Source organism: Lycorma delicatula, chromosome 6, assembly GCF_047948215.1.
Source record: "Lycorma delicatula isolate Av1 chromosome 6, ASM4794821v1, whole genome shotgun sequence".
Lineage (NCBI taxonomy): Eukaryota > Metazoa > Arthropoda > Insecta > Hemiptera > Fulgoridae > Lycorma > Lycorma delicatula.
The window spans coordinates 51617110-51633810 of NC_134460.1; the positions used below are offsets into that span (position 1 = coordinate 51617110).

At 27.1% G+C, this 16701-nt stretch overlaps 1 protein-coding gene across 19 annotated transcripts in view; it reads left to right on the forward strand.

Moving 5' to 3' along the window:
* The window catches only part of LOC142327059 (uncharacterized), a 413864-nt gene that overhangs the window by 347489 nt on the left and 49674 nt on the right, over nucleotides 1-16701 (forward strand). For 18 of the 19 annotated variants that reach the window (XM_075369836.1, XM_075369837.1, XM_075369849.1 and 15 more), the window contains 2 exons: nucleotides 9096-9263; nucleotides 13413-13437. In XM_075369836.1, coding sequence (XP_075225951.1) covers nucleotides 9159-9263; nucleotides 13413-13437 — 130 coding nt within the window. In that variant the 5' untranslated portion in view covers nucleotides 9096-9158. The remainder of the gene's footprint in view (nucleotides 1-9095; nucleotides 9264-13412; nucleotides 13438-16701) is intronic. The other variant, XM_075369853.1, reaches the window with a different exon arrangement.

A 16701-nucleotide genomic window follows, 5' to 3' on the forward strand; every position in this document is an offset into this window, starting at 1 on the left:
TTATAGTTTCCGTTGTTTTACATTTATAAAAACAGTATCCTAAGAGGCAATAAAAATTGAATTAAATATACGTCTCCTTTTTAATAAAAAATCTAATGTGGACATCACATGACTTCCTTGTACGCCTATTAAATTTTATTTCACTAATAAATTATGATTTTTTTTGTTATTATTATTTATCATAATTTTTTTTTACAATCAGAGGTTAATTACTAATTAATTATTAATAAATCAATATATTTAAATTAAAAAAAAAAATAAAAAATGTATATGAAGTCGGATCTGAACCGATGTGCCCCTTCCTCTTGTAAGATACGAATATTTCATTAATTAAAATTTTATTTGGCTAAAACTCTGGAACCGATAAAAATAAATGTTACTTATGATATATCGTTGAAAAGCTCTCGATGAGGAATTATTACTGCAGTTAAGAAAAACTTCAAAGTTCAAATTGTTTTGGATTTGGGCATTTTTTGGACACTTTTGGTCCAGTCGATTGCAATCAAGAGGAAGTCCACAACTAGATGTTACAACAGTCCTAAATCCAAAATTTCAACATCCTACGGCTAATCGTTTTTTGAGTTATACGAGATACATACGTACGTACAGACGTCACGCCGAAACTAGTCAAATGGAAATTTCCTTTGAAATCTGAAAACTGAAATTTTTCGCGTTCACAATACTTTACTTCGTACAAGGAAGGAAAAACATAAATAAAAGATTAATAATAATAGGTTCATTAATTATTATTTATTAGCCATGAAAAGATTCTCGATATAATCGTCGAGCCTGTTTATATTAACTTAAATTTTACAAGTACAATATAAATAAACAATTTTAATTCGAATTGTTACTTGTTAGGAACGTACGAACAAGCTCGTTCAAGTACCATGACAGCCACTGGAATTTATTTATATTACGTATGAAATCTGACTTGATGTTAGGTGAATTATTCGTTACGCATCACGAAATTTTAAATAATGTATTTCTTTCTTTTTAATGGACGTTACAATGAGCTTAAAATAACAAAAGGGTAATTTAGGGTATTTTTCTTTTAACAATAATGACTCTCAAGGGTCATATCATTTAATTATAATTTATTCTATGAACAGAGATTTTCTTTACTGCTATTACTATAGCTTACATTATTTAAACTACTTATTTAGTGACATATATGATCTCTTAAATCGTGTAGCCTATTTTCGATCGATGAGAATTTTCTTTATAAGATTTAAGTACGTTTTTAACTTTTAGATACGATTAAATTCTATTGTGTTATACCCAATACTTGTAACCTTGAGATCACTCTAGAAAAATGAAATTAAAAAAAATTAGTTCAAGTGATAAATTATTTTATTTATTCTTCTTTGCAGCAACTACAGTTTTAAGCTCGATACAGCTAACCTTTTTCTTTTTGTTATGAAAAAAGGTTAATTTTGTAACTAGTGAAAAATCTGAAGCCTGAAAGGATTCGAACCCAGAATCTTCCAGATGAAAGGGAAAGACAACATTCCTACACGGAAGTCGGAAAAAAATAAACTCCGTGTACTCTTAAAATAGCTGAGGGTTTATATATATATATATATATATATATATATAAACCTTTTTGCATTAATGAATGACAGTCTAAAGGCTAATATTTTTTCCGCAAATTCTTTTGTGTACCAACTGCGTACACAAAAATTCAGTGGTAAATTAAATTTGATCGAAATAATTTATTTCCACCTATAAGCGACTATACGCCAACCGTCCGATTACAACCGCTGATAAGAAATGTATCAGTTAAAAATTCAGAAACGTCTTAAGTTTTAGAAATGTTTTAATCTATGGTAAAAAAAAGAAATGTTCTTGAAATTCATCAATTTGGTTGATGAATAAATCAACACAGAAGCTTTTGAAGTCTGTGCTTATATGGAAATGGATTTTTTGTAGCGTATGCCATGCATGACTAGAATCGAACCCTGAACTCCCGGCTGAAAGTCCGAGACGCTACCATTCCGCCACGAGTTTAAGAATTTAAAAAAAGTAATTTTGGGTAACCTCCCTTTTTTTCTTTTGGTTAACCTCCGGGACCACCGTTAAGTATTGCTTAAAAGGATAAGATGAATGATTTGTAGCGTGTGTGAATATGTCATGCCTGACCAGGATTCGAACCCAGGACCTGCGGGTGAAAGGCCGAGACGCTACCACTTTGCAAATCTGCAAAAAAATTAATAATCGTAACATATATATGTAGATTTCAATTATGGTTATGATAAGTTTATCCGGTGTTACAGTTAAAAGTTGTTTCAGTCATTTTCGCATGTTCCCTGAGCAAAAGATTTGCACAAATTTGAACCATTTCATTTTTTAATTTGCTTCAGTTTTGAATATAACATAAAGATATAAAAATTAAAAAAATATACTCTGAGCAAAGTAGAAAAAAAATGTAATATTCTCTGTATTTTTATTATTATTTTACTTCTCAGATATTTACAGGTATAAATGTATCTTATTGAGGAAGAAGAAGAAGTAATAATTATAATCAAGTACCAACATCAGATAATGTTGTAACAATACAAACAATGGCAAGTGAGAAATAAGGCTTACATATTAACATGTCCATAATACAATATATTGTAATTATTATACAATATACTTCTTTACAAGTAATACATACTGCACACTTTCAATTTCATAATTATTAATAATCATGTAACATAAACTGCATACTAATTGATTTAAAATTTTAATATCATTTATTTATCATCTTGATAAATTGAATTAAAAGGGGCAATTCAGATTATAGATTTATCTGGATTATTAAGAATATACATAAAAATATTACATAATGTAAAAAAAAGGTGTTTTACTTTTGTAAACAAGATAACGTGAAAACTATCTAGAACGGTATATATATTTAATGATTACATCAATTAGGAATAGGAAATCCAGTTTAACCTGGTGGGCACCTCACATACTTCCTTAGTTTTTTTTGAAATCCACAGTTTTTTGCTGGATACCAAAAGCTGTCAGCATAGCTCTAAAAACTGAATCATAATGGCTGACCTGGCTCCCATGACAGCTGTTTAAGGAAGAGGTCAGTCAACTCACACTGACCACCTCTGATTTGGAGAGTTCATCACCTCACCCGACACCATGTTGTACAGTTAAAAAAAATCGCAGTTTAATATAATAAATTGTTCTTGTGATAAAAAAAGATGTAGTTGGTCATATTAGAGGATAGTTCTAAATATCAAATCGGTTCTCATTTATTTTAGGCAGTAAAATCAAATATTATTAGCTGAAATAATCACACATTTCCTTTTTCATCATGTCAGTGATTAATATATTTTTGTTGTTTAAGAGCAAGATGTCATAATCTTTTCTACAATAAAAGCTGCGTTGTTAAACTGCAGCTGATTATTTTTCACCCAAGTTTACAGCTTCAAATTCATCTGAACGTGAAGACTTTGTCATCATCATCATTATTATTACAAATATTTTTAGCATTTTTAACATTATTAACCTCAGTAAAAATGCTTACAACTCACCATCATCATATTTGATATGCTCTCTAGCCACTATGGTGTCTTATTTATAGATCTTTAAATCTGGAAACTAATATGCATACGGGATACGTTTTGCCGTTATACAAACTGCATAAGTACGTTTTTCAATCTTGATACTTTTACTTTCACATTTAATTGATTCAGGTTGTAACCACCCATCTTCAAGCTTTTTGGTAACTGTACTTTTCCATGAATCCATTGACATATAATAACAATATTTAAGTCGACTTTTTTGATAAACTGAATTATATTTTCCTTGTTCCAATCATCACAATATAAGACATTTTAAACATTTTTCTTCAGTTTCAAAACAATGGCCTGATCTAGTGGCTGCAGAATAACTATGACATCAGACAGAAGAAACATCTATAAAATCTTTATCGATTGTATCCAAACAATCAACACTCAGATAAGCAACTGTTCATTTTATTATCAGTATAAAGCTACACCACTGATCTTTGATCGTATTATAATAACAGATATTTTAGATAATTTAGATTATCTAAAATATTATGTATTATTTTGGATTACTGTATTATAATAAGAGATATTTTAAATAATATGGCTTCCTGTTTTCTATTTTTCATAACATCTGAACAGCCATCATACTGTCACATCTGGATCATCAGGTGTTTGGACAATTGAGGTTATACACCATACGTTTTAATAAAATTAAAAAAAAATCATAAAATAAAATTCATACTAATATGATGGATAAATTGCAAATCGACAAATAATGTATATTACAATAATGATAATCACAGTGTACATATAGGAAGGCAATAGAATGACTAAAACTTACATGATATATGTTATACTACATGAAAAATTCATGCTACATAAAAGTGTAAATATAAATTATTATTATATAACTTTCCTTGACAGTGAAGTTATACTCACACTTCAATAAGCTTTACTTCACCAATAATTTCTACATGAGCACTATTTCTCTTTATTCCAGAAGTTTCATGGAAGATTTAATAATGTTAGTTATGAACAAATTTTTATGTCAAATTCCATATATATATATATATAATATTGTTTCTACTACATCTGTAATTGTATTCTTGTAATTAAATAACTTGCTATCTACACTAACCACATAAATTGTTTTATTTTACGTCAAGTAGTTTCATTCTATTTCCTAGAACAACTTCCTCTGGACTGAGTCCAAAGGAATTCCACGACTTATTCAAAGACTTGTTTATTAGAGTACACAAATGATTTTATTAAGGAGCTGGTAAATTTGCATTTTGTACTGATAAAAGAAAATATTAATTGATGGATGAATCCATTCCTTGATGAAAATCCATCATAATAAAAAGAAAATAAATATAATATGCAAAATTATATTCAAAAAAATAAAAAATTTGAAAATTTATAATTAATTTTTGTAAAAATCGTATAACATAATTTATTTATTTTTTTGAAAAGAGAATACTGTACTAGACTTGTTATTAAAAAATTAACAGTAAATCCTTCCTGAAGTAACTGTAAAAGATTAATTCTCATCAACAATTATTTTTATGGCGATTCAAAAATATTTTTTTAGTGAATTAAAATTTATCTGGAATTGTATTTATTTAAAAAAATATTCATTATTATACTAATTGCTAAAAATCTATCAAAATTGAAAAAAAATAGAAAAACAAAACTAATAAACTTTTTGTATAATTGTGCAAATTACCTTGAAATAAAGAGCTAGGTTATTGAGAAAAATAATAAAAATGTTATATAATATTATAGAATATTTTTTTCAAAATGGTGGTTGCATAGTGCAATTGGGAAAAAACACATACATCAGTTTGACTTGTATCTTATTGAAAACTATTATGCTACTTTTTTATCAGAACAATAATTTTACTTTGCTTTTAATTTTTTAACTATAAGTATACAAGCAGTTAAAAATATCTATAAATCCACACTAAATTTAAAGATATTTTGTAACTCTGACAAATACTAGATGAAAAAGTAGTTTAATCGAATAAAAACTTACCCAAGAAAGTTATCTCGTTTCGGTTCCAAACATTTCATGAAATTTAAAAATAATTATATTTATTTTTAATTAATACAGATTGTTATTGTAAAAACACATAAATAAACGAAAAGACAAGTGATAAAATAAAAATTTTAACAATCCATGAAGTCGTCTTGAAGAAAGATATCTACTGCAGCGCACCCTGGCAGTTTATAACCATAAAACTAATCTAAGAACCTGCTCTGTGGCAATACCTAAGTAATGCAAAAAACCACATCAAAATCTTCCCAGTTCTTTTAGACAAACACATCTATTGTAGTGCCCCCTGGTGGCATATAATCGTAAAACATGTCTAACAACTTGCTCTGAAGTGATATGTAATGAAAAAACCGCATCAAAATCGATCTGAAAGTTTTTGAGGAAAATGGTAACAGACAACCTCTTCTTATCCCTAAAGCATATATTGTCTTCATTTTTTTGTGGGTAAAAAGTGGTTGCTCTTAAAAACATTTTACCTTTGGTTGGTTAGAAAAATTCAACTTTGATAAGCTTTTATGACAAAAATTATTTACAATCTGTTAAATTGCTATCTATTTCATAATTAACTTCAATAGTATCAAATCACTGCCTATTTACTGTTTAACCAGTAAGAGAATTAATCTGAAATTTTCGACTACAGTCTGCTATCAGTCTGATCTAGTACATTAAGAAAAACTTTTTAAAATAATAGACAAGAAGCTTGTGCAATGGTCTCGGGGTTTTCTAAGAAGGTTAAAGATTAATTACATTATTAAAAAGTAAATTAGAATATATACATTCATCAAACGTTTATGAGTGCATGTGTGTGTGTGTGTGTGTATATGTGCGTGGACGCGTTTGAAAAAAATAAATATTTATAAGTAGGAATAGAATTTTAAACTATCAAACATAAAAACAAAGAAGTGAAATTCATTATATTTATATTCAATCATGAGAGATGCACCATTTAACTACTGCAATAGTTAAAATGCAAAAAAGAATTCATTAATACATATTAACCTTTCTAATTAAAAGGTTAATGTATTTTTATGTTAATGCACCAACAAATACTAACAACTAATACTACTACTAACAAATACTAACACCAATAAATATGAATTTAGATTTAAAATAGCTATCTGCGACAGAATTTTAATAGATTTATTTTAATTTTGACCTGGGGTACTTATTAGAAGGAAGGTTAGTATATAAATCATCTTATACGTCATATAATCATATTCTAATGACCTTGGCACATTAGATTAATCTTTCCTTGCTGTCTGTTTTAATTCTTTTAATGATCAAAAATAAATTTATTTTCTAGAATGTTTTATTATAAAACTTAAATCTGATAGATGCAAATTTTTAAAGCTCTAAAATATATAGGGATTAAATAAGAAAAATATTGGTATTATTTATTATATTAGTAATATATTTGTGGAGAAATGAAGCTTAAGTGATAACTTTTCAATGATAATACTTGATTTTTATGAGAATTGTATAAAATATACAACTAAATGAAGAAACAAATGTTTAAATAGAGCATTTACTTAAGCGAACTATTGTACCATATTATTGATAGGTATTCTAGGTAACAATTATGCAAAGTTGATATATTTGCAAATCTGACTTTACTAGTGAAAAAGTTGAGTAGAATCAATGAGCAATTCTGATTATATAAATACTAACATGAATCTTCTGCTAAAGAAAATCACTGCATAGTAAATAATGCACTGTTTCAGAGCAGAAAGAGGTATATTGATTTGTGTCTTTATACCTGTCACAGTTTTTCTTTTGGTTTTGGTGCATTTAAAGCACTTGAGTTACAAGAGGTACCAGTCAGAGTCACTTTCTATGAGATTAATGATTTTCACTGTACAGTTAGTCCCTTGATGAACCAGCTACATTTCACTAGGCTAGGTGATGCAAATGTATATTTGGCCCAGTGAATAAGATAACAAGAAATCACCTAATTCTTCACTTTCCCTAATAAGCCTAACATAAATATGCTCATTATTCTTAAAAATGTCTGTCATTTTTGGAAATTACTTATAACTTATGCCAGGTTGCCTACAGTTATTATAGTTATGTTATAACATAACAACTTATATAACATAACTTAACACATATATGTTATAAAATTTTGTACCATTACTTAAATTAGCATGTAAATGTACAGAATTACATGAAAAAATTAATTTCAATTTCATCTGGTTTCCTTGTATTTGACAATTCATTATAGATTTAGTTAAAATTTTATTTTGTAACTATTATCTTTTTTTAAATATTATGATCCTTAGAAGATTACTCTATGTAATTAACTAAAAACATTGGGTAAATGATAAAACTGGTTAGCCGATGTTAAAATATGATTTTTATAAAAGATCAATGACAAAAGTAAAAAAAGGCATTAAACTTAACAAAATTAATGACAAGATTGAATTGCACATCCATATTTTATTTCGGCCCATTTCACATCTCTAATGGTTGATGTTTACTTTTAGGCAGTTTACAATGTATTCATACTAATTTTGACATCCATGACAAGCATGTTGTATCCATGTTTATTTTGTGCATGTTGTATCCATGTTTATTTTGTGCATGTTAATGCACAGACCAGTACTATTTTATTCTTAGTAAAAAAATTAGTTAAAACTTGCAGGTATTTTAGATAAGTGAAGTATTTTTTCCAAGATATTTTATGTGATGGATGTATAGCTGTACTTTGGTTAAATACTTAATAATTAGAAGAAGATTTAGTTATAGCTTTAATATTAAACATTTTTTAGTTAGTTTTTAAGAGAATCATAATACCACTGATTAGTAATGATAATGGATCAGTGAATGAAAAAACTGAGTTCATTCCTATTTTTGCATTAAAATGTGCAAGCTATGTCAGAAATATAATGTGTACAAGAGAGTAACTTCATTGCAAAATTTGCTTCTGAAAAATCATTCACAAGTTACAGGATGTAATTTTTTTAGATTAAGAAGAAACTTCTTTTGGTCTATCACAAGTAACATTATTTTGAATCAAAACACTTGAGGGTTTTGATAGTTTTGATAATTAAACAGTTAATAAATAGAGAGATATCAGAAGTGCAAAAAAGCCATTCCTGTTTCTTAAAATGATATATTTTATTCTTATGATTACACACTGTAAATAAATATTGATTTTTTTTTATTTATTCCAAATTAAACCTCTATTTAATTTTTTTTTAAATATATATTTAGTTTCTTTATATTGTATTAATCTCAATGTACTCATAAATCTAGACTCTACTTTCTGCTAATCTACAAATTTTCATTTTAAATTGTTTTGATTTTTTTTGTTTTCAGATATTAAAAAATACTTAAAGTTGAAATGTACATTTCTTCTTTTTTTTTTAATGAATTTTTGTTTGAAAAAACCCAAACAGTAACTTTAAAACTAAATCATAAAAATAATTACTGATCTTTACATATGCTTGAAAAACTGAGCAAGGTTGAGACACAACCTGTAATAGAGGGATGAGTGCTGCTACATTAATGCAATTTTTTTTTTTCAGATCACGCATTCATTTATGATGAACTAGTTCAAGATAAGTTGTAATAGCTAATCGACAGTCGTTATGATATTAAACACCTGTTGTACTACATTTTTCTTAGTCACATTAAAGTTGATGTTTGTATTCTCTCAAGAGGTATGTTTACTTGAACAGCTTTCTTTAGATCAGGTAAGAAGTATATTTATTTACTTCTATGATTGATTTTTAAGAATGATCAGTAATATTTGTTTATATATATGTTTATTGATGCAGGTACCAAAAATCTACATACAACTATGAAATGGTTATTTCAAATTTTTCTGTTAATAAGAAATGTCCACTCTGAAAAGTGGATGCTCTAAATTTAAGTTTTTTTTTTATTAAAATATTTTAAAAATGTAAAAAAATTAAGTAAAATCAGAAACACACTCGTACATTAGGTAATTGAGGAAAAGTTCACAATTTTGGTTATTAAAATCTCTATGATAAAGTTTTTATAAAAATAAAATTAAAGACTGCTAAAACAAATTGTACTATATATTAACTCAAAAAGGAATCAAGACAATAATTAATAGTGAACACAAAATAAAATGTGTTCATCCTCTACCTCTGTAATGGATTTAATCCTGATCAGCCACAACATTTTTAATACATTAAAAATTTCAATTTTCCTACACGCAAGCTTCTAGCTTATACAGTAAAGTAATTGTGAAGAGATGTGTTTCAGAGTTTTTTAAAATGTTAACTCACTATTAAAATGAAATGTGTTTTCATTATTTCTTTTATCACTCTAAATAAATTTAGAAATGTTTTCTGAAACAAATTTCACTGATTTTTTCCAGTATTTACTGCTCTAATATCTATATAAATATATTTAAAATGTATTATTACCTTGGTTTATATCAATCTCCAATTTCTTTATTTGTGTCAAACAACATGGATCGGGAACAAGTTCCCATCATCAGGTATAATTATTCAAGCTCACTTTAGAGATTGAGTCCATTCAATAATGGAAACTTGTCCCAGAAGCATGTCATTACATTCAAATAAAAAAGTTGCAAGATGCATTTAAACCAATTTATTTATACATATTGCATAAATAATGATCAATTACGGTGCAACCAATTGACTACACCTGCAACACTATTAAAGGCGGTCAAAAACTTCGTTTGGGAAGTATATAGGTGAAAATTTCAGAAACTAGTCTATTCTAAGTATTTTCAAAAATTAAAACTTAATTTTGTATATGTTTCAAAAACTGTATTTAATTTACTCTAATTATTGAAATATATAATAAGAGATAATGCACTTTAATAAAAAATATGTGGTTTAAATTTAAGAAAGTTACTATTAAATACATCAGGGTTTTTATTTAAAAAATTATTAGGAACTGTACATTTTTAATTAATCCAAAGATCTGTTAAATGAAAAATAATTGAATGTTTATATGATGCTACAAAGGATTAATTTAGAATACTGAAAAGTGGAAGCTTCATTTCTGATGAGGTTACTAAACTGTTTTGTTGAAAAAAATCAATAAGAGAATTAATTTCTTGGAAATTTGAATAGTTGTTTCTGTTGATAAAGAACAGTTCAGTATGAAATAACAGTAGATGATACTTGGCTGTCATTTTCAGGAATGACTTTTGTGATTCATATCGCATTGCCTGTAGTCATTACAATTATGTTTTAATATCATCACATCTTTATCGTGCATACATTGCACATCAATATAACCTAAAGATTTATATATGTATTATAACCACCAGATACAGTCAGAATAAAAAGGTAAGAATACTTACGCAACTGTAAGACTTCGAAGTGTCACTCCACCTTCAACAAACAAAAATATAATTACATATTAATTAAAATAAATTAGATTTCATCAATATGTATATACTATGTTAATAAATTAAAACCTCTATTATCTACCATGATATGATAATGACTGATATTTTATATTAAATCATTCAGTTACTATAGCAGGTCTAACAGTTTAAACATTGTACATCATAGGCAAGTCAAACCTCCAAATTTTTTTCAGTATAAAATTGCATTGAATTTAGATTAACTCCATTTGTAAATGTTTGTCCTCTGTTTCAACATCAATTGATAAAGGAGAATTGAATAACTGAAACTAATTTTCAAATTTTTTTTTAATCTAAAAATTATCAAACTCGTTTTCTAATAGCTGCATATTCGGAAAATTTAAATTCTTGCAATTTTTGTAGTAAACAATTTTCAAAATGTAATAAATTTTCTTTTGAAAACTAAAGAGTGATAATTTCTGTTTGAAAATGTTGATATTATCGAACAAAGTTGAAACTGTTTGAAGTTTGCCTTGTAGTTAAACATTTAGTTGACTACAGTGATTTTCTTATGGTAACTGAAAAGTTGCCATCAGAATTATAGAATGAAACATTCATTCTCTTTTATTATCCCACATTCATATTTTTTACATTCTAAAAAAATGTAAATTTCATCCAGCAATTTGAGGAATTGTTTTAAAATTTCATGAGTTGAAAGCCACTGAATTTCTTGAAAGTCAATGAAATTTCATCAAATTTCATATCAGTTAGATCAGTATATTCACTTCCACTATCTTCCAGAAATTTACTGAATTGGCGATGATTAAGTCCACGTGCATGAATGAAATTTACAATTTTGTTGACTTTTTTAGCACATGTCTGACATTTAAAACTTTGGAGCATAAATTTTGTTGATGAATTATGCAGTGAATATGTTGAACACAAGTATTACCTTATTCCCTGCATTTTTCTTTTAATAATGCCACAAGTCCTTTAGTAATTCCAGTCATGGCAGAAGTACTATCAGTAGTCAGAGAAATAAGATTGTTTAACGAAAATTATATCAATCTATAATTTGCATAAGTGCGTTAAAAACATCAAGTCCAGTGGTTGTATCAGGCATTGGGATAATTTCCAGAAGTTCTTCACTCACTTTTAAGTTCGTATCACATGACGTATAAAAACACCTGGCTGAGCTGTATTCAGTACTTTCATACCTTCATCATTTGCAATGGAATAGGCTTCAAAAGTTGGAAATTTGATTTTAGTCATTTTCTTAAATCTCTGGCTATGTTATCGATCCTGCTGGCAACGGTGTTTCGAGTTAGGCTTACATTTTTATTTGTGAACAAATTCTCCTTCAGCGAATGGTTTAGACTTAATTGCAATTAAATGTGATATTAAATAAAACTGACTTCTTAGTTTACACAGCAGCTGTATTATCATTAATAGGTTTGGTAAAATTTTTTTTGTTAATTTTTGATTGACCAATATTAATTCTGGCAGTTTATTTTTACAAAGTTTTTCAACATATTTGTGAAAGCTTTCTTTGTTTTGTATCATAATGTCTTAATATTATATTCTTTATAAACCACAACAGAATTCAAACAAATCTAACATGAAATGGTTTCTTCCCCTACCCAACAGAAATATTGTGATTCTCATTTTTTTTTTAATTGTTCATTTTTTACTTATACTCATAGAGGGCTTCAGCATTATAGCTGAAACCAAAATACTTAATTCAAAGATGTTATATATCTTATTTATATATGTTGCAGTAAATAGGGTATTTTGGTGATTATACACTATTTTTATGAAATATATTAGTGATATTTATAGAATTATTATTTTGATATTTAAAAATAATAAATTTATTAGGTAATACACATTTATACTTTTGATTATTATCACTATTATTATTATTATTAGTGATTATAAATGTGGTTTCATTTGACATGTTTTTATTATTTAAACATTTTTTAAAAATAATCTATCAATGTATTGTTATAAATATTTTATAATTGCAATATTCTTTATGTATTTAACTTCTTTATTAATCTTATCATTATTATTATTTGCATATATTAAAATATAATGAGGATTTGTGAATTGTAAATAAATTATAATTAGGTTTTCTATAAACATCAATTACAATTTACTATTTCAATGTTTGTGGTTAGGTAATTGATATTGTGATTTATTTCAAGTTCATTTTTAAACTTTAAATTATTGCTATATGTATTTAATTTATTTTTAAATGAGTATATTACGTCCATTATTTATACTTTCATTATTATATATTACTAACATTCTTCAATATATCTTGCCCATAATAAAACATCATTTTTATGTATAATATATATAAAATAATAAAATACACAAAAATTAATATATAAATATATATTTGTGCATGTGTTCTGCATAACATTTAAAAGTATCTCAAAACAAGTTGTAATAATATATATATCTATTACATCAGTTAATTATTTTTAAGTATACTAATTTTAATGTGTTTTTGTTTTTATTTCAGGGTATAAACGTTTGTTCAAATACAGGTAAGTAATACATTATAAAGACTATTATTTAAGTGGTTCTCAAACTTAACTCACTTTCAAGAGTCACTTATTTTAGCAAATGGGTCCATCTTTGTGAGGATGTAGATTATATCTGATTTTTTAAAAATCAAATTCAGAAAAAGGGTAAATTTACCAGTCGAGTAAATTATTTTTATGAACATTTTTTTTACATTAAAAAAAATGATTAATAGTATAAATTATGTATTTGATGTCTATAAATTTACAGTAAATTTTGAACTGATATTAAGGACACATTCAATTCCCTGCAGAAATGGTATGTGTTATTTAAATAAAATCATTTTTAGAAAATGCTCAAAAATCATTTATGAAAAGATATTAAAAAAAATAAGGGGGGTGTATATCAATCTTTGAAAAAAATCACCAGATATAAAGGAATTTTAGTAAACGTGAATACAAAGAAGCATTTAATAAAAATAATAATATAGAAAGCATAATCTTTTTCACTTGAAAAAACGAATATCTCCATATTTCTATTTCTAGAGAATAATTAAATATAAAGAATTACAACAAAATGCAGTATTATAAAATTTTAAAATCATCATCAATGGCTTTTATTTATTTATGGAAACACTCTTTTCATATTTTTTGAAAGATGTTATATTTTTATACATTTTTTAAGTTTCCTTTTTATACTTATATTTGTTTTTGATAAATTTTCCTCATTTTTGAGGCGATGATATTTTTAATAATTAAAATGCATATCTAGTTTTAAAGTTTTATTTTAGAAAATGAAAGTATTATTTATTAGTTTTTAATTCAAGAATTCAGGTTTTTCTATTTTAATTTTATTTATTTTTTTAAGTTTAAACTTGTTAACAGGTATTGGGCATTTTCTCTTTTAGTATGCAAAAACAGATAGAATAATTTTTTACTGTATTCTATCATCATATGATTATTACAATCGGTGAAGTTTCTTTAGTTTTTAAGAGAAACTTGACTGAATGTAGTTAATTTTGTAATTCTAGACATATTAGGCTATATAAATACATATAAACTAATAATTTTAAAATAGTCACTAACTTTGTTGTCCTCAGTCATTATTAATGTACAAACATTTATTTTATAAAATCATTCTCATAGATAATAATGATTAAAATACTATTAAAGTCCACTTAACCTTTGATAAACCCTAAAGACTTTATGCAACCCTCTTGAGAGAGCCATAATTTGAGAACCACTGTTCCACATTATTCTATCATATACATCTTAATATTAATACTTATAATTATTTAATTTTTGATAATAATTTAAATGTAATGAACTTTGTTTTAAAAAGTTTAACCCTGACAAAAAAGTTAGATTTTACTTTAAAGGATACTTTTCTTTTTCGATGATAAAAAAGTGGGCTGCTGAATTATCCATCTTCATACAATCATTTAAGATGAACACTTGGACACCCCAAAACCACTACGACCAACAAAATCATCACAAGAATTTACAATGGCATATTAAATGATTGCCAATGAATGCACGAGCTTGCTGCATTGCAAACACCTATTAGACCATGTCCACTGCATTTTACACAATGTTTTGGATATGAAAAAGCTTTTGCTCATGGGTCCCATGTATATTAAAAGTCGACCAAAAAACAAATTCAACTGAACACTTCTCAAGGGTGTTTTTATATTTATTTGGATGTGATTCCGCTCAGCATATTCAACATTTTATGATAGCAAATGAAATATGGATTCACTATTACATGCCACAGGCCAATCAGTGAATGAGATCAGGTCTAAGTGTGCCAAAGAAAACAAAAATACTCCCATCTACAGGAAAACTCATGGTATAGTTTTTTTTGGATTCTTGAGTTGTGGTGCTCATAGACTACCTGGAAAAAAGGCAGGACTGTCACTGGGGATGTATTACATTTCACTACTGAACTGTTTGAAGAATATCACTCAGGGTAAACAACCACATCTACCCAAAAAATAGTGCTCTTTACCATGATAATGTGTCTGAATATATGTATTCAAATGATGTTACTGCGAAACATATGCTTCAAAGTGCTTTCATATGCACCAGATTTGTCTCCCCGTGATTATTTCCTCTTCCCAAACCTGAAGAAATGGCTCACTTGACAAAGATTCACTTTAAATGTTGAGGTCTCAAATTAGAACTCACTAGTTTAAATCTATTGAATTCCAAGGTGACTACATTGAAAAATAAAAAATAAAAGTCTAAAAAATCTTGTTTTCTTTGTCAGGTCAAGAATTTTCTGATCAATTCTTATATAACTTACAGCTAAAGGTTACAATTTGTACTTTACTGACAACATAAAACTTAATTTTACTAATAATTAACTATAACATAAAATGTTACATGTCATGTAAATAAATAATTAATAAGTTCTATTACACATTTTTCATTCTATTTTTACACACGAGCACAATTTGAGGCAAGTTTCTGCTCACTTCTCTTGCTCTAACAATTGAAGCTAATGAATCTTTCATTAATGATAATAAAACATCTTTAAAAAAATACACCAAATATATGTTCAAAAAGTAAAAAGAATGTTTGTATTTTTGGAAAGAATTTTATTTATTTATCTACATTAATTTGATCCCAAAATAATACCCATTAGATATTACATACTTATGCCAGCGCTTTTTCCAATCCCTGAAACACTTCTGGTACTCAATCTTTGGAATAGTGTTCAGCTCTTTCAGCTATTCGCTTTTAATCTCATCTATGCTTGTAAAACAATGGCCCTTTAAGGTTCTTTTTATTTTTGGGAATAGAAAAAGTTACACGGGGCCATGTCTGGCAAATATGGTGGCTCGGGTATCATTACAAAGTTGTTTTTGATTAAAAATTGACAAACAAGCAATGAAGTGTGAGCAGGCGATTTATCATGGTGAAAAAGTCACGAATTGTTTCGCCCCAAATCCGGGCGTTTCTTTCGGATTGCTTCACGCAAACGGCGTTGAATTTGTAGGTAATATTCCTTATTGATCGTTTGACCTTGTGGCAAGAACTCATGATGCACTGTGCCGTTAAAATCAAAGAACATGGTGAGCATAACCTTCACATTCGACCGTACTTGCTAAGCTTTTTTCGATCTTGGTAATCCAGAATGCCTCCACTGGGACAATTGAGCCTTAGTTTGACATCAAATCCGTAAACCCTTGTTTCATCATCTGTTATGGCACGTTTCAGTAGTTCTAAATTGTTCTTGACTTCATTTAACGACTCCTGAGCAACTTCCCCTCGCTGTTTTTGTTT